Here is a 22,620-nt window from a genome sequence, read left to right as displayed (position 1 = left end):
TTAGTGCAACTACAAATTACGCACAGATGCAATGTTTTCTTTACCAGTCACTTCAATGATTTGAAGTTGAGGTTAAAGCTGCATTTTAGGGTCAGTTTGATCTCTTTGCGTGGCACATATGGTATACTATACCTCTAAAGTGCAGATATGTTGCTGGTTTTGCATGCACTGCAAAAAATGTTTATAAAAGTATCTCATAATATGGTTTAAGCAATTGTAGTATGGATTTTTTATAAGTAATCATGTATTGTACAGCATAGCACCCATCCACAATATGAATCCAGGTACTTTTAACAATAAAGACACCATTAAGGCTTCACGACAGACTTCATCTCGATTACATCCGTTACAATAAAGCCATCTTGTAATTTCTGGTTCCATCATAGGTTCAAGAACAGGCTTCATGATTTGTTCCATGAAACAATCATTTTAACTCACTAGATTTATTGCAATATTAGAGAAGCCACAATATAATGTGTGGCAGTCAGTAGTCTTTTTTTAATAAAAAGAGGGGGAAAACACCACAATTTAATTCTTTTTTTTTTTATTCAGAGGCATTTGACAAGTGGAGCTGTGTGTGATGGGGAGGTGAAGGGGCATAAGCATGGTTGCAGAGAGGGGGTGAAGGGAATATCATGCTGAAATTAGATCACTTTTCCAAAAAAACTCAGAGACCCAGTCCCTCATATCTGTCTCATACCAAGATGTTCCACATTACACAGCCAAGAAATGCTAACAGAAGAAAATAGCTACTGAATCAGCGAATGTAGCAGCTGTGAAAGACAAAAAGGGAAAAAAAAGACAGGACTTGTATCTATTGTCTTTCAAATCAACAAAAAAGGCAGGCCCTTTTTTTTAAACTGTATTTTTTCATTTTAACTATTGAATGCAAAATCAAACGCGTGATTTGACCTTTTTCACAAAAAACCCAAGCAAAAGTTCAAATACATGTAAGCCACACCACCAAAAATAGAAAGCAGAAAGAAATAACCATCGGTTGAAGATTTCAATTGAGCCGAAAAGAGTACATATAAACACTGGCAAAAGAAAATATTTTGATCACTTTCGAGTCTCAATTCTAAAGAGTACACATGATTTTAGTTTAAGTTTTCATTCATATCTGGGGACGCACAGGGAGCCATAAAGGAGGGGTGGGGGACTAAATTCTAACAAATAGAAGAATGCCTCTACTTCAAATATGTGTCTAAAGAGGTAGATCAAAACAAACTGCGGAGGAGGGGAAAGGGCAGGAGAGGGTGGTTTGGCAGGAAGGAAGCAGGGAATTGGGAAAGTGTCTGGGATATTTTTAAGTATCACTTGTGCCCCCTCAGTTAAGCGCAGTGTTAGGATGACACGCCCATGTAGAAAGAAATGCTCGGGAGACTGAGGTATCAGTGCGCGCTGGCGCTCAGTGGGGGCAGGGTGGGGTGCCTCAACAAGCCCCCACCCCCTCAGCTGAGGTAGACGGCGTTCTACTGTGGAAGCATGGATACGCTCGAGTTTTACCACAATCAACATATTTACATTCGGCATAAAGAGACAAATGAAATAAATTGTATATTTATGTTTTGGATTCTTTTCCTCTTTTCTTACACCCCTCGTCCCTCCCTCCATCCCCAAGTCAGGGTTCATTCAGTATTTTGTGTGCCTTTTCTGGCTTGTTTCCCTGTTTGAACAACAAATTGGAACATCAAGTTACATGTTGTGGGTTACAGAGAATGTCTGGTTTAAATCATTTTCTTAGCAAAGAAAAAAAAAAGAAAGTTATGCGTCTATCAGTGTGACTCCCCCTACCCTCACCATGCAGTGAACAACGTTAACATTGACTTAAAGGCCTGGCTACAAGGGCCACTCCGAACTGACAAAGCTTGCTCTATGAAAATAAACCTAGTCGGGCTTGGACCTTGCTAAGACACCATCATCAAGAAGGTGGCACATGGCCTGGGAACAGAACAGACAAAAAAAACAAACTGCTGACTGAAGGGCTGCTCGAGAGGAGACCAGTACGGTCTACACTGCACTGCCCTGATCACAGCCCTCTTAGGAAGGCAAAAAGGATTTTTTTGACAAATTAAAGTACCATTACCAATAACAATGTCAATCCCAAAAACTAAATGGCATTGCTGTACTTATGTACGGTTGGCATTATTTGCATTTCTTAGATGTTTTGTACTTATTTTCAGAAGATGGTGGACCCTCAGGGGAAAAACTGAGGCGATTTTCTCTCGATACTCCTGTCAGCCGCCAGCTGAGGGGGCGCCAACTCTTGCTCCGGGGCTTCTATGTACAAATAGACTTTATGTACAGGGTCATCTTAAGTCACACATACACATGAACAACGCCACCTAAAGCACCCGAGTTGAAGGCAAGGTCAGTTGGCAGCTGACCAAATTTTAAATTTTCTTAAAAAAATAAAAATGTTCAAAGACTATCAGCTTTATAAAGTATACAAAATACCACAAAAGCAAAATAAAAAAGAAAGGAACATTTTTTTCATATATATAATCATTTTTCTTTTTTCTCTTCTGAGGTACTAGATCCTGAGGTAGTTAAGTAAAATGCATATTAAATTGGTTTTCCTGGGCAGCAGCAGTTCGGCACCGTTTCCCTAAGTGTCAGTCATGGCGCTGCCCTCACCTCTAAATATATATTCATCTATGTATATAGATCTATCTATAAAATGCATCCAAATTTATAAAATGCCACTATCATTACAAGGGCAGGACGCCCAATATAATCCACCCTTTCAGGGGTCCTGTCCTGAAACAAGAATCTTTCCCCCAAACATGGCCCACCCAATCTGAGCCAACCCTCCCCCAAAATAAACCTCTTTTGGTCCAACCAGGACCTCGATAGCAATGCCTTTTCCTTTCCACAGAAAAATCATGAGAAAGCTTCATCAACACTAAAAGAAAAAAAGAAAAAAAAAAGAAAAGAAAAATCTGAAGTCAACCAAAACATCCTGTCAGGTTTGAAGTACCACACCAATGAGGCAATAGGAGAGGGATCCTTATTTCTTCTTTGTGATTCTAGTGTAAAAAAGGACCAAAAAAAAAAAAAAGAAAGAAAAAAAAATTCATTCAACACACCCGTGGGGGGGAGGAGGACAGCGGTCGAGGGGTGTGTACACGTGAGGGCAGGTGACGTTGTTGGGAGCCCTCAGAAGTACTTTCTCACAGAGATGCACAGAGGTGAGGTGGGTGGAGGTTTAAAGGAGTAGGGTCTCGTTTTAGCCACACTTGAAAGTTAATCAAGTAAGACAAGGAGGGGTGGATGTTTGATTGGCCTCTGATAACCATTTGACCCCCGAGATGACCATTACAACCCCGTGTCTTCCTCCTCTCCCCCCCGGAGTCTGCTGCATCTGTCCATCTGTCGAGTCTTCTGGCCGATTCAGTCACCGTTCCTCCAGGGCTGCTGGAGATTTACTTCCTGCGGGGCTGAGGAGGTTGGGCTCCAGATGTGGGTTTGGGCTGCTGCTGCCTCCTCACCTGGGCGAGGATCTCCTGGATCTTTCTCTGAGCCAGCTAGATGACATGAGAACATGTTAGGCTCAGATCACAGCAAAGAAAAGTCAAATAAAGAGTCCTTCAAACAGGATCTGATCGTGACATCTTCAAGCGATGTCTTAAGGTCAATATGTAGTGTTTTCAGCACGTACGGGATAACAGCCGACTGGGGGCCAGAGTTTGCCCCAAAGTAGCTTACTGCATGACCTTTATACAAAATCATGATATGCCTCTGGAGAATCAGACTATACATCTTTAATTCTCACCTGGCACGCAAAGAAGTGTCCACTGATCTTGACTATAACCTGGTCATTCTCATCAGGCGTCTGGTCCCTGGGCACCACCACCTCTGCACAGGTCAGGTTCTGCAGCTCGTTTACCTGCAGCCACAACAAAGAGACGATAGAACAATTACAGCCTAAAAGTACAGAACTAGATTGTTAACACCAATGTGTAACAATTTTTAGTCATAAGAACAAACTTTTAGTGCAAAATTAGGAGTCTTTTTACCGTTTTTCCACCTTTCCCGATGACTCGTCCAGCAGCAAAGGAAGGAACCTTGATGTGAGCCTCCAGCTTCACCTCTTCCTTAGGTCCAAAGAAATTCTCTTCCTTCAGCTTGCCAAAGATGCGACATTGAGCCTGCAGCCGAACAGGTTGAAATGTAGATTACTCATGGTGCACTTGATAAATGGGACATTTTATCCAGGAAAAAAAACAAAAACAGAGTCCATGAACTGCTAAACAACTGCTACCATCAGGTTTGATCAAGTGGCTTCCTTCTTTTATTTCTATAACACTGTTTTGTGTGTGTTTATATGTCTGTAGAGTTACACCACCTTAAACTGAGCCTCTGGCGGTCCAGCGATGGTGACCCTCCTCTGTGGTGTGGAGCCCACTTCTTCTGCAGGGGCAATCTGAAGGAGGGCAGACCGTATTAAATAGACGATCACAACCAGCAACCGATCAGTCGAGGCGGGGGCAACACACAGACAGACAGCCGGCAATGACACACAAACTTCACTTCCTGTCCAGCCACTCACCTTGATTGAGGCTCCGGCAAAGTGTGACAGCTGTTTGATGTGTTGACCCTGTTTTCCAATGATGGCTCCAACCGCAAGAGCAGGGATGAACAAGTGAACCGTCTCCGACTCTGGGTGTCCCTGCTGTAGGTAAACACGTTAGCGCTACTGTGACCACGGGTTCACACACAGACAGTAACTGCACATCATTTGCTTCAACCACCTATGCACCAGTGCAGACAGTGGATCAAGCAAAAAGCTGTTCAATTCTTTAAGCCCCATTTGAGCTCATACCCCACGGTCATTACATCTAGTAGGAATTTCTTAGTATTATTTCTGAAAGTGAACACATTGTATCTTCCAACACCAGAGTTTACAAATCTGTTCTAGCATTTAAAACAAAAGTGAGAATTAATTTGCTAATTTTTTTTAATACATGGAGTATAGTATGCCACGGGCAAAACTAGTAATTCCATCTGAAAAAGGTCCAGGTTTAAAGTGGCATTTGGATATGCAGCCCATGTTTCATTAGAGAAGATCGCATTTAGAAATGCCTTGCAAAATGTTTCAGCACTTGTGTTTTAGTGTACGTGATCGACTTGAGCTCTGGAAGGGGAGGTCGTTTGGATCGTCCGAAGGGGACAACAAGTTGCACTGATGATTTTGGATCACGCCCAATATTCCAATCAATATGTCAGCTAAGGGAACACTAATCACTTGCTTTGGCAGGCTCCAAATATGGAGAAGGGCTTTTAGTGCTGAGAAACATTCCCATTGCAAAAAAAGTATTCTAAAGCAGCACTTTTTTTTTGCAGAAACACACCACTGTAAACCATCTGGGGATTTTAAGAATGACTCGTAGTCACACTAATGTTGCCCTCCAGGATTTAAGTTTAAATAGAAAAAGAAAGGTAAAAGATTAAGGGGCGAATAACTTTGCCCCCCTAATCCCGCAGCCACAAGCCGTGCAAAGCACTTTGGGACGGGTGACTTACAGCAAGGGGCTGGCTGCTCGCCGACAGCACAGGGGCCCAAAATGGACCCTCACCCCCATAAGGACTGCACTAAAGGGAAAGAAATACACACCAAGCCAAGTTGCTAAAGACTAATGTTTTTTAATTAGTTGTAGTTTTTCACGGCGTTGACCCTAGAGCTGCAGAATATCGTTTAAAATGGAAAACGCAGCCCGTCCTGAGTCCGAAAGGGTTGCGTTTGGGGCAAACCACGAAATGTTATGCGACAGGGAGACTGTCACTTACCCCAAATGATGAGAAACCACCATGGGCTCCGGGAGGTGGCATATTGGACATAGAGGGACCCATCCCTGGTCCTCCAGGAGGGAACAAACCCAAAGTGCTTATATTCAAGCCTGGAATTAGGTTAGCTTGGATCTGGAGTCAAATGAGAACATTTCCATTAACGCATTGCAGTTGTGTCATTTTTTTTTATTATTCTTTAAACACAAGCGAGGACTTCAGATGACTTTATAAACGACCAACCCCCTACTTGACAGCGGTCACTGTAATTTCTTAAGAAGTTTGAAAGCTTTCCATCAACTTTATCCATTTAGACACACTAACATTAGCCCCATAAAAAACCCATCACATGTACTACATTTACTGATTGACTAATATTCTACGAGAGCAGACTTTCTACTCAACTTTAGACGCAATTTGTTAATGGCAGTTTTCCATTTTTTAATACACACATACCTATCTGACTAATTTTGATTTTCCTCATCGAAAAAAACAATGCTTACATGCATAGCATCAACGTCACTCAGAAACGATTCCCTCATCTTCTTCATCAGCTCCTCCTCGGCTCTTGCACATTCCTCGATGGTGCCCTTTACTGTGATGGTCCGCTCTGGGTTGTACACAGTCAAGTCCTGGAGACTGAACAGAAAGATGGAGGGGTTTAAGTGAGACCAGAAAAATGGTGTCAGACTAAATTTTGACGGCATGGCATGCATCTTTAGTGTTGTAGTATACGCTTTGGCAACTGCCACTTTTATGAATGGGCCGTATCAAACCGTCTTACGCTGAGATTGTGATCCTGGTCCCCGTGTCCACCTCGATTTTCTTCAGGTTGCGCCCATCCTTTCCAATTATCCTTCCTACAAAGTTGTTGTGGGCAAGTATCTTCAGTGGGATCTCTTCAGTGCTGCACAAGACAGATAGTTGTTGGTTAAATGCTCCTACAACATTCAGATTGGACCTTTCCTACAAATGTCTATTATAACTGCAGTATCTTAGGTTTCTTATACACACAAGCTGTGCCACCTGCAATCCATCTATCCACATCTGTCAATTATGCATGTCATGCATGCATTACAATTCAAAAACATGCATTCATTTGACTGTTGTAACACATGGAAAAATGTTATTTAAAAAAAAAGTTTTGGAACTTTAATAAACAAAAAAGACAATTGCATTTATAGGTGACACATAAAATACTAAGAACCAGGTGGAACTCAGGCCAATATTCTCCCTCTCATTTTGTTTAGGCGCAAACTCACAACTTTGTGTCGAGTGCCTCCTTCTGCATGATCTCCATGATTGTTGTACAAGCGTTCGAACAACCTTCCGGGGTGGAGTGAATCGTGATGGGCTTCTCTGCTGCACCTGCATTTTCTTTCCTATGGATGTCAATCCTGGAGTAACGGAAAAGTACATTTATTTGTATAGCACATTTCAATAACAAGGCAAGACAAAGCAGACGGGAAGGAAGGAATTGAGACAAGATATAAAATAAATGCAGGTAATACAAAAAAAAAGTGAATTACTAAAGAATCCCAAATTTGTTTAACATAAAAGCTTCGAATGAACTTGAACAGAATCATTTAACCATTCTCGTGGTCAAAGGACTTCAGCAGCAGCAGTTTCATGACGACAGCAAGACAGTCTGTCCAGGTTTGTGGCATTTAATGTGCGCAATTAAAAATCATTCTTTGGGTCCAAAAACCATTACTTTGGAGAACATGTTGGCAGCTCTGAAGATAAATCCAATTAAATAGCCAATGCACTAACTCAGGGCTTGTATAGCCCCACAGTCACCTGTTGAGTTAGAAAAATGTGTGCCGGCTGGAATATGACTATGTATCTTGAAAAAAATATATATACACAATGTGCGAGAGAATATAGATGAAAAGAGGCCTAAGAATGGAGCCTTGGGGAACTTCTGGTCATTTTTTGTTTTAATGTTCAGATGTGCAATGACCGATTGACCACAAATAGTCTTTGTCCTTCAAATAGGCCGAGTACTAAACTGGTTAGAATCCTGAGTCCTGAGCGATTTTACAGCACATTTAGTAATACGATGTAGTCGAGCGGGCTAAATGCAGCAATTAGGTCCAATAATAACTTTTTCACTATGCGTTTAAGTAGATGTCATTGAAGACTTGGAGGTTAGATATGGGAGTCGTCTGTTCTATTAAATAATAAATAGTGACTTAATAACTGCAGTTTCGCGGCCTCAGGGAAATAGCCCGAGTAGAATATAAACTAAAAAAGTATTAAAGTGTAAAAGTAACTAAAGTGACTAGTTGCAGATGATCTGATGCCATGCAGTGAAAAACATTTGAGGAAAGGCAGCAGGTGGTGGATTTCAAACACTGCACAATTTAGTAGCAAATACAATGAAAGGCATTTGCATTCTTGTTTCTGCTAATAATGTTATACAAGAACTGGCTTACGTCCCACAGTTCTACATTATAAATGCAAAAGTCTCTACATGCCGTTATGGACGTGGAAATGTACTTCCCAACACTTGCTTTTAGGCACTTGAATTTTAACAAGCATGTAATTCCTCAAATCAAAACCCACCTCTTCAAAACTGCTTTTAATGTGCGAGTGTGTGCTCTATGTTTCTATTGTGTCGCTCTTTTATGAGAATTTTAAACATTTGTAAAGTTTCTTATGAAAAGAGCTATATAAATCAAAAGTACTATTACTATTTAGTGCTTTTTTTTCTTCGTAGAAGAATAGGTCCTAATCCTGGAAGTCAACGGGTACAGAAATAGTAAAGGACACAGCTCACCGCTTCAGTATAATTCCTGACATCTGTGTACGTACTTTGAGTGGGTCTGTTTGGTGATGTTGCGGATGGTGGCACCTTCCTTGCCGATAATTGCCCCTACAAACTGCGTGGGAACCACTATGCGCAGAGGGAGGTCTGATGGTTTGGGCCGGGCGCCCTGACTTGGAGAGCAGGAGCGAGAGCTTCCACGGGCGACGTAGCCTCGCCTGCCCCCCGCTGAAGGACCCTCGGCCGCAGCCGTCTCATCTGGGATAAACGACACTTTCAAGGCAAAGTTCTCCGTCGAAGTTCCGTTCAGCGTGTCCATCGCCCTGTGGAGCAGACAGAGACGTTGGTCTAGAACACTCCGGCTAGCCACTGCACTGGATTGATTCAACACGGGAAAGCGTTGACGTTAACCATGGAGTGAAATACTCTGAATGACTGAACACATTTCTGGAATCCACCAGAGTCAGGTTGGATTTCTTTCCCATTTCCTTATCAATGGAGAATCTGAGCAGCAGCGGGGCCCAAGATTGAGGGGCTGAAGTCTAAATTGAAACTGTTCATGTCTCAAATGATTGGCACAAAGGACGTTGAGTTAGGAGGTCCTTACAAGCCCTACATACTGAAGGGCATTGGCAAAACATCACTTTACGTGTGCTACAAGAAATTCCCTCTCCAGATAGCGTTTACACTTCATACAAGCCTGCCTCCTCAGCCTCAAGGATTTGTAGTGAATAATCAATTATGCCTGAGAATCCTACAACCACTCGTGCAGAGAACATTGTAGTGTGATTCTAGTACACCAGGGGGCACCAGATGGCTAATTGAACCCCCCCCACCCCACCCAAATACAACTTGAAGGATGAATCAGGTGCACTGTAAGAACACTTAACAGAGGAGGTCGGTGTAATTTCCAACAGAATGCGAGCTAATATTAAAAAAAAAAATTAAAAAAAGGTAGCTGATCAAGACAGATAAGCTGGAGGTTAATGGAATACACCAATGTGCGTGTACTCACAGCTTGGCATGCTCCTTAGCGCCATATCGAACGTTGACTACTGCAGTTGGTGTGTCAGTGTTTACTGTGGGAGAACAGAGCAGAGTCAATCGACACGGTCAACGGCACCGCCACCATTTACCAACACGGGCTACTTTTACATGGTTACAGTAACATTTACTTCAGAAATTGTAATGATTAAAATTAAAATAATCCTTAAACGAGTATTTGCAATTGTAATAAAGTGTCACAAATACATTCCAAACGCAGTATAAAAAAAGGTGAGTTGAGGCGAGTCGGTTTCTACCTTGTTCACAGCTCTCTACTGTACCATACTGAGCAAGCATACCATCCAAAACCTGCGAGAAAGAAAGAAAAGCCACGATTACTCCGAGCCCTTGAAGGCCTTTGACCAGAACCTGTTCGTGAGTAGAGGCTCATTTGTAGGAACCAGCCCAGCTCACGACCACGACACAGTCCATTAATTCTGAAGCCCAGAGTTCAATGTTGAGTTACGTGGATACATTTGCTTCCTTCTTGCAAAAGTCTGTCTACCTCAAATTATGACCATCTCTTCTCGTAATTCGCATGGCGCGCCAGATGCCGAGAGACTTCTACAAATTGTTTAAAGTACTCTTTTTTTAAAAAAAAAAAAGTAAAACACTTTCTAAAAAGAGGTATGAAGATAATAAAATAAAAAGATTGATAAGCAGCCCAATGTTTACACAATATACGTAGATTTGTTTAACCATGACAAACAAAAAAAAGGTGCCTTTAATTTTGGCAAAATATATATATTTTACCAAACCAAAAAAAAATATTTTTCTTTGTTAAAAATGCATTTAAAACAAAAGCCACACCAAGCTGGCCACCTGCTCAATCCAGACACCACAGGGTTTCAATTCATAGATATGATCAGAAGTGGGCGAGAGGGGGAGCGAGGGTTCTAAGCTAAGCTAAGACATCCGACCATGCTCAGTCAAACCCAAGGCCACGCCCCCAAGAGCTCAACCCCACTTTCTAGCCAACAAGAAAAGCTCCCTGGCCGCCCACTCCGCCAACCCACCAACCAGGCAACATCCCGCCTCCCTGCCATCTCTGCTGCCCGTCATTGGCTGCTCCCGCGCCGATACGAGTTCCCTGAAGCCACGAGTGCCTGGCCGCTGGCTGGATACCATGGCTGACCGTCTACCGAGTACAGCCAATGGGAATCCAGGCCATTCAGGAAAGGGTGGGGTGCATTCCAGCAGGAAGCAATGGCTGGGGGAGGGGTACGAGTTCATGCTACACATTCTGTGAATCAATGCACATGGAAGGGAAGAGGAAGCGGTTCAGGCCCACCCACCCACTACAGCTTGTGAACACGCCACTATGCTCAACACTATTCACTCGCCGACACGCACACACACACACAGTCTTATCTACCTGATAAGATACATACAGGGCCTTTGCAGCAGACGATCCCATTATACTATGTTACTCCATTATTCTAACCCCTCCCCCCCTCTGGGGGAGAGCCCTCCATGTCACCTTTTCAGAAAGCAACCAGCTCTCTCGCTTCATGCTAGGAACATGGGTGGATCTGGAGCTGCAGTGAACGGCCATGCGCAGGAAAAGCGAGCCTACCATTACAATACACTGAGCCTGTTTGCAGTCATTTGATCACACCGAGTGAATCAGGCTGAAATCTTAAGCCATGTGTTAACTTTACTTTTGATAATTCTGTTTAAATATTCTAATTAGCCTTGCATAGTCTTTTTAGAGCAGAACATAACCAAACAAAGATACAGGCACAAGCTGCGATAGGCTAAACCTCTGCAGAGGGAAGGAAGAAAAAAAAAGTCTCACGTAAAGCTGTGTTACTGCCACATGAGATTATACATGGAGGTGAACCATGAGATCTTGAGATTGACACATTTAGAAAAATAAGCTACAGTGAAATTTGTCATACAACTTAAAATATGTTGAAATAAAAGTTCAGATAAATTTACGTGCCCGGCAGAGTGACGTGTAATCAGAGTAAAATGTGTAGCCGCTACTGAATATCAAAGTTTTAAATTAAATGTTTTTCACAGAAAAGACATGCGACGCACAGACACTCGACTGTGGCGCAACGCTCACTCACTGGTAATGTTCAAGTCTAAAAAAACGCTGTATGATAGCTTTCACCAGTGTATGCACACACAAAGGTATTATGCACACAATTAATAAAACTTGAAGCTTATAAAGCAGGGGTGTCAAACATACGGCCCGCGGGCCAGAACCGGCCCGCCAGGGGGTTCAGTCCGGCCCACCAGGGTGTTCCATCAAAAAAAAATTTTTTTTTTAAACTTTTTTTTTTTTTTTAAGTACAGAATTAGCAGAGCTGGGATTCAAACCTCTGATCCTTTGCTTATAAGACAGACATGCAAACCATTTATCCACAGTCACAATTGATGCGAGCGCTGATATTGTGTTGGAAGTCGTTAAACATGGATCACGTCATGAAAAATGACGCCACCAGCGTGTCACAAAGCGAGGGAATCTGCAGAGGCGAGCCCAGGCAGATAAACAGAGGGCGGATGTCTAATTTAAGGTCTTTCAACAATTACCTAGAAACATAAAGACCAAAAATTCAGAGTATATCATCTAAAAACCTTCACCGATGATTTAAACTGAGAAACATTGTCGTTAATTATGCATTATTATGCTGTGATTTTTCTGGTCCGGCCAACTTGAGATCAAAATGGGCAGCATGTGGCCCCTTCACTAAAATGAGTTTGACACCTCTGTTATAAAGCAACAAAAAGACTGAACAACACAATTCTGTTTTAACTCTAATAGAAAGTGAAAAATTAACCAGGAAAGAAATTGTAAGACCTTTACAGTTTCAACGCCCTTTAAATCCTCTTTAGAAACCTGAAATGAGAACATCCGATGAACTCATCCAAGTTATGCTCATGCAACAGAGGACAGATTTTCACGATCAAGTCAGACATGTTTTTCTAGTGAATTTGTCACAGACAATATGTGGGTGTATTTTCTAGCCTAAAATACCAAGGGTCACTTGCACGCATAATCGGAGATAAAAGACACATTGTGTGCATTTGCCGGTTGTGTAAAAGTTGTGTGTAAAATAATCAATTTGAGGAGTCACAACTAATTGTGAATTTTTTATTTTCAATGCGTGACCTCTGTCAAAGTTGTTTGTGTACAAATGTGCTAGCAGACAACAAAATGGGCATATTTAAAACTGATTTATTGCACTGCATCTCATTAAAATGTACAAGTACTTTTGTTGAGTTTGTGTTTCATCCTATTTTAGTCAATGTAAGGAGTATACAGTAATTTGAGGTAATGAAGTTTGTAATTGTTAATTTAACCCCAAAAATGCCTTAATATAATAATAATAATTTATATACACACTTGGACAACTTAAACTGTGTCCTTAAAATTAGGATCCTGTTGAATCTTTACATAATCAAAACAGACATTTAGTGTAGGGCTACTCAGCTCATTAGTTGACAAATCAGTGGCTTCGTTTCCAGGCAATAACATTTCTTCATTCAATTAGGAATTCTTTTTCATGCTGAACGACTTTTCCCATAAACTTATGAGCACAATATTTAAAGTAGTGCTCTTGTGCAATTCTCTTTTGAGAAACTCAGGGCAAGTTGATGAAAAATTTATTTGGCTGCCGACAGCCCTAATTGTGTTTCTTGCATGGTCAGTGATCGCATGCATCACATTCATTGCATGGATGCCGATTTTATTTTCTACGCTCTCTACATGTGAAGGAAACACTGACATGTGTGCCTCTTTAAAAAATGTAAATTACTTTATTTCCAGACACAATCAGCAAATTAAGCACGAACAAAAGTATATAAAATTGAGTAGATCTTCTAAAAAAAAAAATTAAAAAAAAGAAGAATATTAATAACCCATTAACCATGCAAGGATTATTGTCATGGTGCCGTGTCGAACCGCTTTAACATGAACGTTCACTTCATGTGTTTTTAGATAAGGTGGTGATCGGTGTTAAAAACACTGACCGAACAATAAATGAATGTTCGCCATTTTAAGTTCAGATCCTGCGCAGTTTAATAGTCAAATCAAAACAGCAGCAAGCTTTTACTAAATGCTTTAAAAAAAACATGTTGAGTAGGTAGTCAGTACATGTGGCAATATGATGCTACTAAGATCATGTAAGTGCTTAATGTTTAGTTGCATGCCTAACCCAGCCAAACCACATCGGAAGACTTTATAGAATGAGGTTTCAATGTTGTTGAGCAAATTGAGACCACCCATCATGTCATTCTGTGCAACTAAATTATACAAAGAACTTTTTTCAACCCAATTTTTTTTTAACCACAGATTTCTAAATTTGCAATACGTTCTGTTCTTCCGCTCACAGTAGCACCCTCTGGCCGTGCGACACACCGGCTTGAGCTTGTGGCCTTGTTCAAACGAATCATGAAGCGCATGCTCAATTGAAACCCAAAGGGAGGCAGAGTGACTCCAGAGGCCCCTAAATGAGCCCACTTGGGCTGTACGATGGTACCCCGCCCTGGAAGCAGTTAGCAGCCCGTGAGCACTCACCTCCCACTGCATGTGAGGCGGGATGTTCCTGATCTGCAGCTTACATTTCCTGGAGAAAGAACAAGGAAGGAAAAGGGTGGAGGTGGAGGGAGGGTAAAGGAATAGGGAGAGAAATACATTGATGGAGGAAGATGGGAGAGAAGAGGGAAGAGAGACAGTTAGTTGCTGACAATAACAAGAGTACAATTTTTTTCCCTTTAATTCTCTTCCCCATCTCGTGAGAGAAAGACCACGGTGGAGAAGATGCAGAAATAACTTCGGCGTTAATTCTGTTCACAACCCAGCAGGTGCACTGAAACATCCAGAGTAAAATGTGGGAGGAAGCAATGGAGAAAAAGCGGCTAAAGGGGTGATTTGGGATCACCACTGGGTGGCCTAAAATGAGTTGTGGGCACTCAAAATTAAATACCCCAAAATGCACCATGCCCCTTCTCCCACATAATCAATTGTGTCACAGAGTGTGCGAAGAATGAAATGGGGAAGAGAAACAGGATTGTGAAGCAGCGTCAAGAGGAGCGCAGAGAGATGATTGGAAAGGTGAAGATGCATCTAAATGTCTTGTACACACAGTTTGAGTCGAGCGTGTGCCCTGTGGCATTGCATAATGAGGATTCAACCACTGCCAGGCTCAAGCCCACACTTTTCAACTAAAATAGACACTTAACCAGCAGCATCCAGCTGTTGTATCAAAAAAGGAGGGGAGGGAGGGAGCGGTGCTGCAGGTGCCAAACGGAAACTAAAGGGAATCTCCGCTAGCCGCGTCACACTAAAATGAGGAGAATCTAAATTGCATACTTCATAGAGTGTGTTCACACAGCAGAAGCAAGTGGAGACTGGCAGTCACAATGGTGCTGCTGTGCGCCGTCCCCAGAAAAAACAAGGACAGAAATCCTCAATTCATCCTTTTAGCTCGAAGGTCCCCAAATATAGTTGCATGTTGTGTACAGCAGCATGGGAGTACTGGCTATGAGCGGAGGTCATGCAGAAAATTAAACATGTGGATCAATGAGTCACAGAGTTTCGCAAGTGTCCACATGCATGTGGATGTTGTGTAAAAATATGGAGAAGAAGTGCAGGCCACTCCAAAGTTCACTGCCTGTTGATACGCACAGATCTACGGGAACAAAATGTACATGCGGCTGGAAGCAGAAGCACGAGCACGCTCACAATGTGGAATCACAATCCCTGACCCCAAACCCATTTCCACACCAGCCATATGCTCACATAACCAATACATGTGCAGCTAATTAAAGTTATTCTGTTTTTATACATAATATCCCATTTTCTGTGTAAAAACTTTACGGTATAGAGTGATACCACACACACACTGTTCTTTTCTTCAAGTTAAAAGACGTCTAAATGCAGCTGAAGCACTTGTACAAACAGCTCTACTGATAGTGGTTGTTTTCTAAATCGACTGTAGAAGAGAACACCTTACAATATGCAACATTAACTCACTTTAGACCTCAAATTTAAGACACAAAGTCTTTTTTTTTTTAAGTAAGCTCACCTAGGCAGTAAAAACGTACTGCCCATGTGCAACAAGGACCGAGGTAGTTTAAATTCCTCAGTTTAGCGGCTATCACCGCAATCAAGCTAAAACAGCTCTACTATACATTTAATTTTGAGACGTGAGGAAAAACTTAAGTTCTTAACAGTAAAATTGTAAATAAAATTCCCAAAAATCACTTTCAAGAGGAATTCCAGCCCTTTCCGGCCCACGGTGCCATTCCTGGCTGATCCGGCCCCCTCTCCCCACACATTCTGTACGCTCTGCATTGCGGTGGGAATGCCATGCGAAATGTGCAAATGCACCAAGCACTTCCAGTCGGATTAACCTATAGCTCCACACACACAAGAAGTCAGCCAGGGTATTGGGTGGGGTGGGGGTTGGTATACATTCCCTAGTCCAAGCCTTTGATTTGGGGAGGTGTGTAGGGGGGCGCGGGCTAGCACTGTTTCAGGCAAGGGTAACAAGGGCCCTCTCTGCCCTGTGGGGGTGGGGCCCTGTTGCCATGGACACGGACAAGTCCACTGACAGGAACATGTAGAGCAGGGTTAAAAGTGGGAGGGGGAGGAAAGGAGGGAGTGCCAGGAGTGACTGGGGTTGGCTCGTCATGTGATGGCCTGGAGGAGGCCGGGCTCCTTATTTACTTTTCTTTTTTGAAAATAAAGAGACCATATTCTACATGTTCGCCCGCTTAGGTCGCCGCCCAGCTGAGACCTACGGGCCTGCACTGTGGACAACATACACAAGTGGGTGTATATACATGCAGCATCCATTATGAGGTTTCACAAGTCAAGCACATTGAGACTTCACGGCACCCGTATTCACATCCATTTCTTAATCATATACCGCCACCGACTATGTCAACACCATCAGGGACGGTGCGGGACACACGAGACCAGCACATCCACAGCCATCGACTGTTCAGTATGCACAAGTCCTGAATGACTAAACGCTACAGTCTAGTTTCCTCTGCCATGACCGGCCTTATATGCACACATCAGGTAACGTCAACATTTACGATTGAATAGATTGGAATTCCCCTCATAGAATTACAATGAGTTGAATATCAGTAAGAAAATTACTCCACTTCTGCAAACATTACACATTTGTGTCTACATCCGAGCTATACAAAATATAAAGTTACATACATTGGAGGAAGTATAAAAAATTGCAGTGTCATTCAGATGTGAGCCCAGCAGGATGGAGAGTTATGGATCCTTTGCTCGTAGTCTGGTGAAACAAGGGGCCACATTCATAATTCTCTGGCACCCCAAGTCTCCGTCCCAAATCCCAGTTTTGCAGGTGGGGGACCCACAGTGACCCCATGACCCAGAATTATTGTACTAAGAGACACGGGACCTTTCTACAAACATCACTGATATAATCTCTGCACCAATGTCTTTTTTATGATTGGTAAAAAAAAAATGGATATATATATAATTTAATTAGGCAAAAGTACTGAGACGTTACACTGAATGTTACGCTGTGTGTGTGTGTGTGTTATCCAAGTTGGCAGTAAGTACCTATGAACACACACACACACACACACACACACACACACACACACACACACACACACACACACACACACACACACACAGAATAGAATCTGCTGGCAAAAATAAACATGGCCCAGTATCAACAATCAAATACATTTTTGTAAAAAAAATGGTTTAAAAGAAAAAATATAGTTGCCATTTCGAGGAGATCTGTCAATTGTGTAAAATAAGTAAATACACACATAAGATTCTGATTAACCTTGGTTTCCTATTGCACAATACACATGCACTCTCAGAAGAATTGTCGTCAAGAATGAGTAGAAGTCATTTAAAATGTCAGATGAAATTGTGTTTTTTTAAATCAAAAAAAGGCCAATGTTTCAGTAGCTGGCAGTGAAAATAAATGTCTATTAGATATGTGAAAAATGCAATAACTAAATACTACTAGTACAATGCATCTGTGGAGAACATGTTTATTTCATAAAATTAGCTTTATTGTTATTGAACGCAGAAGACATTTTGCAGTTCTTACGCAACTATACGTTTTCAGTGGGTTTTTGGCCACACCAAAAACAAATTCAGGAATGTACATCTGGACGTTTGATTACATGTTTTATTTTGCCCAACGTGTATCACCACGCTACACTTTCATGTCATGCTTCACACTTCTTCATGACTACAAAAGTGTAGCCATACCCGCCTTGATCTGTCTGCTGGAGCACTTCCCCTCGCCGAGGGGTTCAAAGGTTAAGCCACGGTGATTGGCCGAGCCCCCAGTTGATATTTGCAGGTTGGAATGCAAAGAAGGGCCTCCGTGTACAAGTGTGTGTGTGTGTGTGTGTGTGTGTGTGTGTGTGTGTGTGTGTGTGTGTGTGTGTGTGTGTGTGTGTGTGTGTAGCCTATACCCCGAATACTGTTCCCATTGACTACTGCCATGTCCTCCTCTGTTGTAAAGGGAGGGCACGTTTTACTTTTTGGAAGTGTGGCTGAAACTCGACTCTGTTGCTGCCATAGCCACCACAGCAAGCTGTACTAAAAACATGCGGAAACTCGCCATTTTTTTTTTTTGTTCTTGATCAGGACAATTTGGAGCAACATCTCAAGTTGTGACGCACACTTCCTCATGAAGCTCACGCGTTTTGTTTTCTTAAAGATGCATTTTAGACGAACAGCTTGGCAAGCTGCCAGGGGAAGCTTGCATTACGTCCAGGTAGAAAACACATTTTACGTAAAGGTGTCAACAATTCCCTGCTTGATATCTTTTCTAACTCTATGCTCGGTCTATAATTCATGTCTCGTATAATCGCAAAAAAGCCCTCACGTTTCATCTCGTATTTCACAAGCATTTGGCGTAAAACAGCAGATAATTCAAGCATACGTGTAAAAAATAAATAAATAAAAAGGAGGCTAAATCATGCATATTACGTGCAATTTTCATTCGCAATCATTACATAAATTACAAAGCCAGAGACATTTTAATTCAATTCAAGAGAAGAATTAATTATGACCGAATTGCGTCACCACCCAAAAATACGCACACAATGCCCCAAAGCTCAGCATTACGTATACGTTACAAAGTGTTAACAGTTAAAAGGGCGTCATTCACAGAAAAGCGAGCATTTGGCTACAGGGGTCTAACTGTGAAACTATGGTTTTCCGTGATTTGGGCCCCAAACCGCCCATTCCACTCGCGTTAGGGAATCCATCTCATGCAACAGCAGCACAATGTGCAGAGGAGGGCGGAAGCGCAGGGCAGGCAGGGAGAGTGACGGGCAGATCCTTCTCAAATGGACGACTCTACTCCACAAGGCCTGCACGCCTCAAAGTCAGCCTGCACCCATTTCAACCAGCACACTCGGGCTTTCACAAATCGAAGTTGGAACTCAATATACTGTATGTATACAAAAGACACACACGAGAGGGCGAGCGAGAAAAATACAGCCATTTGCTGGCTGTACGTAAATGCACTACGGTTAGGAGCAGCAGCCTACAGTCACTGCGAGAGGAGGGAGTAGGCTCCGCCACCATACGCCCCTTTCATTTGACCCCCAGAGCATGAATTAGAGGAAGAAGGGGAAAAAAGGACTTCTTATTTAACCAAAATGTAAAACGCTGAATTGACGGTAAACAAAGTCAATTTCTAGCAAATGTTACTTGGTGAATATTAAAAGCATTTTGAAGAGAATCGGTGAAAGAATAAAACAGAATTCAAAAAAATAGGAAAAATGAAACGTAGCTCCCACTAGTTGAACCAAGAAGCACTGGACTATACATTTATTTAAAAATAAAAACCCTCAACCTACCTTTGAAGTTTAGGGACCGAGTGTTCCACTTCGAGAACTTTCCCATGAAGTTCAACTTTACCTATAAAAAAAACAAAAACATTAGGGTCTTTAAATGATTTAACCATAACATACGTCCTTTCCAGCCATTTAGAGTCACTGTTTGTTTACTACTTATTTTGTGCAGCGGCCTAAAAGCTTAAAAGGCGTATACGTACACATGGCAACGTCGTGAATATTTACAGCTTATCATACTATACATTGCTGGAAGTGTGCGAGCCACATATATAATATTAGGAGCACATTTTGACGTGTCCCGTTAGGAGCTCACCGAGCTTTGATTTAACAACAAGCCATGCATCGTGGATCATTTACAAAAGCAAATGAACGTGTGGCTCAGTTAGTTGGCCTACATTTGAGCAACACAATTAAACCACCTGGTGGGTCAGTATGGGCGAAATAGCCTCACAATGTAGGGAGTTGTGGCCACTGGAGAAGGCCTCTGGTTTCAACCCTGGAGAAGTGGGTAAGCTCAAATTGAAGCCGTTAAAAGCAGCAACACACTACGGTCTCTGCTCCTAATGTTGCCAAAGTGGGTTGTGTGATGAAGCCCACAATAAGGTTCACTTCTCGGCGTCCACAACGCGCCTCACCGCCCTGAACAGCACGTAACGGGAAAGCCTTGGCATTTCTCATCTTCATGATTGTGTTTACTCGACCATTTTTATCAAGCTTCAATCAGGGAAACTAAAACAGCAGAAATTCACTCAAACCCATGGCAGCTATTTGTGTGAGCCCACTGTGTCAAAAGGCCATGTAGAGGTTGTGTGAGAGAGAAAGAAACGCTTGGTTACACCCCCCCACCCCCCCTGCGCACACACACACACACACACACACGCGCACTCACACGCGCGCGCACACACACACACTATAGAGTAAAGTATAGCCAATCTTCACACAATCAAGCAGTTCGTGCGTCTTTCCAAATGACACTTTTGGACAACATTTTCTCACCTGAAAGAACATCGATGGCCTTCATTGCAGCTTTCTCGTCCGGGCAATCCACAAAAGCATAGCCAGTTTTGAGAAGAAACGGAGCACTGTGCGGAATGTTCCACTCATCAAAGATAGCTGCTAAGTCCTCCTCGGACACCTCAGAGCTCACGTTCCCAATGTATAGCTTATTCATGTGCGCCATGTTCGCTGAGGGAGAGATAGACGTTTGCTCTCACGGGCGTGCAGCGTGTGGAGTAGCCTGAATCGCCTTTACTACTACGGAGCGGCTGTGGCGTGCTTCCCGGTCGTTCGAGCCACAGATAGATTTAAACTGGCAGCCTCGCAGTGCGTTCGCTCTCCCTCGGCCGTCCGTCTCTATCGCGCAATAAATAAATGCTCAATTATTAATCTCGTGTCTCTCCAAAACGAAGTAGGGCTGGGTGAAAAAGGAGGAGAAACTACTTTGTGTCTTCCTCCAAACCCCTTGGCAAAGAGACAGAGAATGTCACACACGGTAAGGCTGGCGCCCGCCTCTAAGTCTAGAGCCTAGAAGAAGAAGAACGAAGGAGAAGGGGGTGAAAAAAAAATCCTCCGCTATTCCGGCTTTTTTTTTTTTGAATGAGCCACGTGTTCAAACTACAAATCAGCCCACACGTGAGGAATCCCAATTGCTCAATTAAGTGTTTGGGATTGGGGAAAATTGCACGGGAATCTGGGGTGGGGACAGCAGAGGGGAGTGGATAAAAAAGGAGGGGAAGAGTGGATTGGTGTCGGGAAAAACCTGGCGAGCTATGTGCGTAAAGGGATTCCGTGAGAACCCAGTGTATCTTTACTAGAATCACATTCGTGTGCCTTTCTCTGCAAAGCCTCGACTCTAATTGGTCGGTTGAGGAATAGTAAAGCGACAGTGCGCTAACTCACGCCCATAGCAGGAACGACGCTGATATTGCGGGGGCTCGTGCGCACGGCTGTGTTAAGTGCGCTGTACTGATGACACAGGAGGTGGGGCCATTCATAAATGATTTTGCACTGTATTGTGAAATAAATTGCCCGCTGGACACTTTTTATTTGAAGAAACTTCTTTCGGGAGCGCCCTGCGCCGCTCTTCGGGCCTTCGCGTGAGTGAGGGGAGTGACACGTACTACTATCCACATGACGGCATCCATCTTCTCCAGCGAGAGTGGAGCCATGCCCTCCCTGATCCACGACTCAAAGTCCAACAGCAGGCCCGATTTGCCCGTGGCCACACAACATTATGTCGAGGGGGGAGTCGTTGAGCGAGATGAGTGCTGCCACGACACTTATTTTGTTCAACTTTGGCACAACGAGGAGGCGTTGGCCATGTGGACCGAATGCACATGGCGAGCTCCTTTCTGCTATACCTCCGGCATGGATCTGCATTCACTAAGAGAGGGAGGGGTCTCCGACACTAAAGTGCCCCTAGCGTCCTGTGTAACGCACAACCCAAGACAATCATGTGTGGAATCCATGTTTAAAATATAACACCACTGTCAAGAAGACATTTTGTAAACCAGCCGAAGGCCGACATGTCTCACAGCGGGTCACTCCGCGTGACACTGGCTGTTTTTACAAGACTAATGGTCGCTGGAAACATACCTGTTGATGGCACTATGGTCTGTAAGCTGTCAGAGAACAATGCCTTCTTGTTTTCATTACCAGGAATGACAGTCCTGCAATACATTTGACCTTAATGAAGGTAGAGTGTTGAGTTGATCAGAGAGATTTTAATTTAATGTTATGGCCATTTTGGATGCCATGTTTTGCAGAGCTGCATTGTGTGATACAAAGTGATATTTATTCTAGGGTGGACAACATTTTAGAAACATGTCGCATAACATGTGTAATGTGGTACATAATTTGAGTGCACTTTAAATAGCTGTACAAAGACATTTAAGTTGAATTAACACATTTTTAACAGTTTTCCCCAAAAACTGAACATGAAGTTCATGAAGGGAGTATGTATTGCAGAATTGTTGTATTAGACTGCAGCAGTTTAGGTTGTGTACCTATTGGCCATGTTTATGGATATATATATATATATATATATATATATATATATATATATATATATATATATATATATATATATATATATATATTCTTGAATTTAAGTTAAATCACACAATCTCCAGACTGAGGGACTGTGACTACACAATTGTTTAGGTGTGCTTAATACACTGCAG

At 42.6% G+C, this 22,620-nt stretch overlaps 1 protein-coding gene across 1 annotated transcript; it reads right to left on the bottom strand.

Moving 5' to 3' along the window:
* Window positions 1–559: 559 nt before the first annotated feature.
* igf2bp3 (insulin-like growth factor 2 mRNA binding protein 3) lies at window positions 560–20,930 on the bottom strand. The gene is made up of 15 exons (XM_068576140.1): window positions 20,435–20,930; window positions 19,442–19,502; window positions 14,130–14,178; window positions 9,859–9,910; window positions 9,573–9,636; window positions 8,605–8,880; window positions 7,050–7,184; window positions 6,572–6,694; window positions 6,291–6,426; window positions 5,791–5,922; window positions 4,553–4,675; window positions 4,349–4,426; window positions 4,020–4,151; window positions 3,776–3,889; window positions 560–3,527 (listed from the first exon to the last, which is right to left on the bottom strand). Exons 1-15 carry the CDS (start codon window positions 20,616–20,618, stop codon window positions 3,426–3,428), a joined length of 1,761 nt encoding a protein of 586 aa, XP_068432241.1. The 5' UTR covers window positions 20,619–20,930; the 3' UTR covers window positions 560–3,425.
* Between the last annotated feature and the right edge of the window lie 1,690 nt (window positions 20,931–22,620).

This window comes from Clinocottus analis, unplaced genomic scaffold (genome assembly GCF_023055335.1).
Source record: "Clinocottus analis isolate CAN_PGR_092001 unplaced genomic scaffold, fCliAna1.0.p SCAF_14, whole genome shotgun sequence".
In the NCBI taxonomy this organism is placed as follows: Eukaryota; Metazoa; Chordata; class Actinopteri; order Perciformes; family Cottidae; genus Clinocottus; species Clinocottus analis.
This window is presented reverse-complemented; position numbering and strand designations above follow the sequence as displayed.

What these genes read in the sequence shown, in the direction of transcription:
- igf2bp3 (XM_068576140.1), bottom strand. Translation starts at nt 20,618, where the DNA reads ATGGCGCACATGAATAAGCTATACATTGGGAACGTGAGCTCTGAGGTG. An exon ending in GTGGTTTCTCATCATTTGGG is followed by an intron (nt 4,676 to 5,790) that starts GTAAGTGACAGT and finishes GTTTACCTACAG; the next exon opens with CAGGGACACCCAGAGTCGGA. An exon ending in CGCCAGAGGCTCAGTTTAAG is followed by an intron (nt 4,152 to 4,348) that starts GTGGTGTAACTC and finishes GTTCGGCTGCAG; the next exon opens with GCTCAATGTCGCATCTTTGG.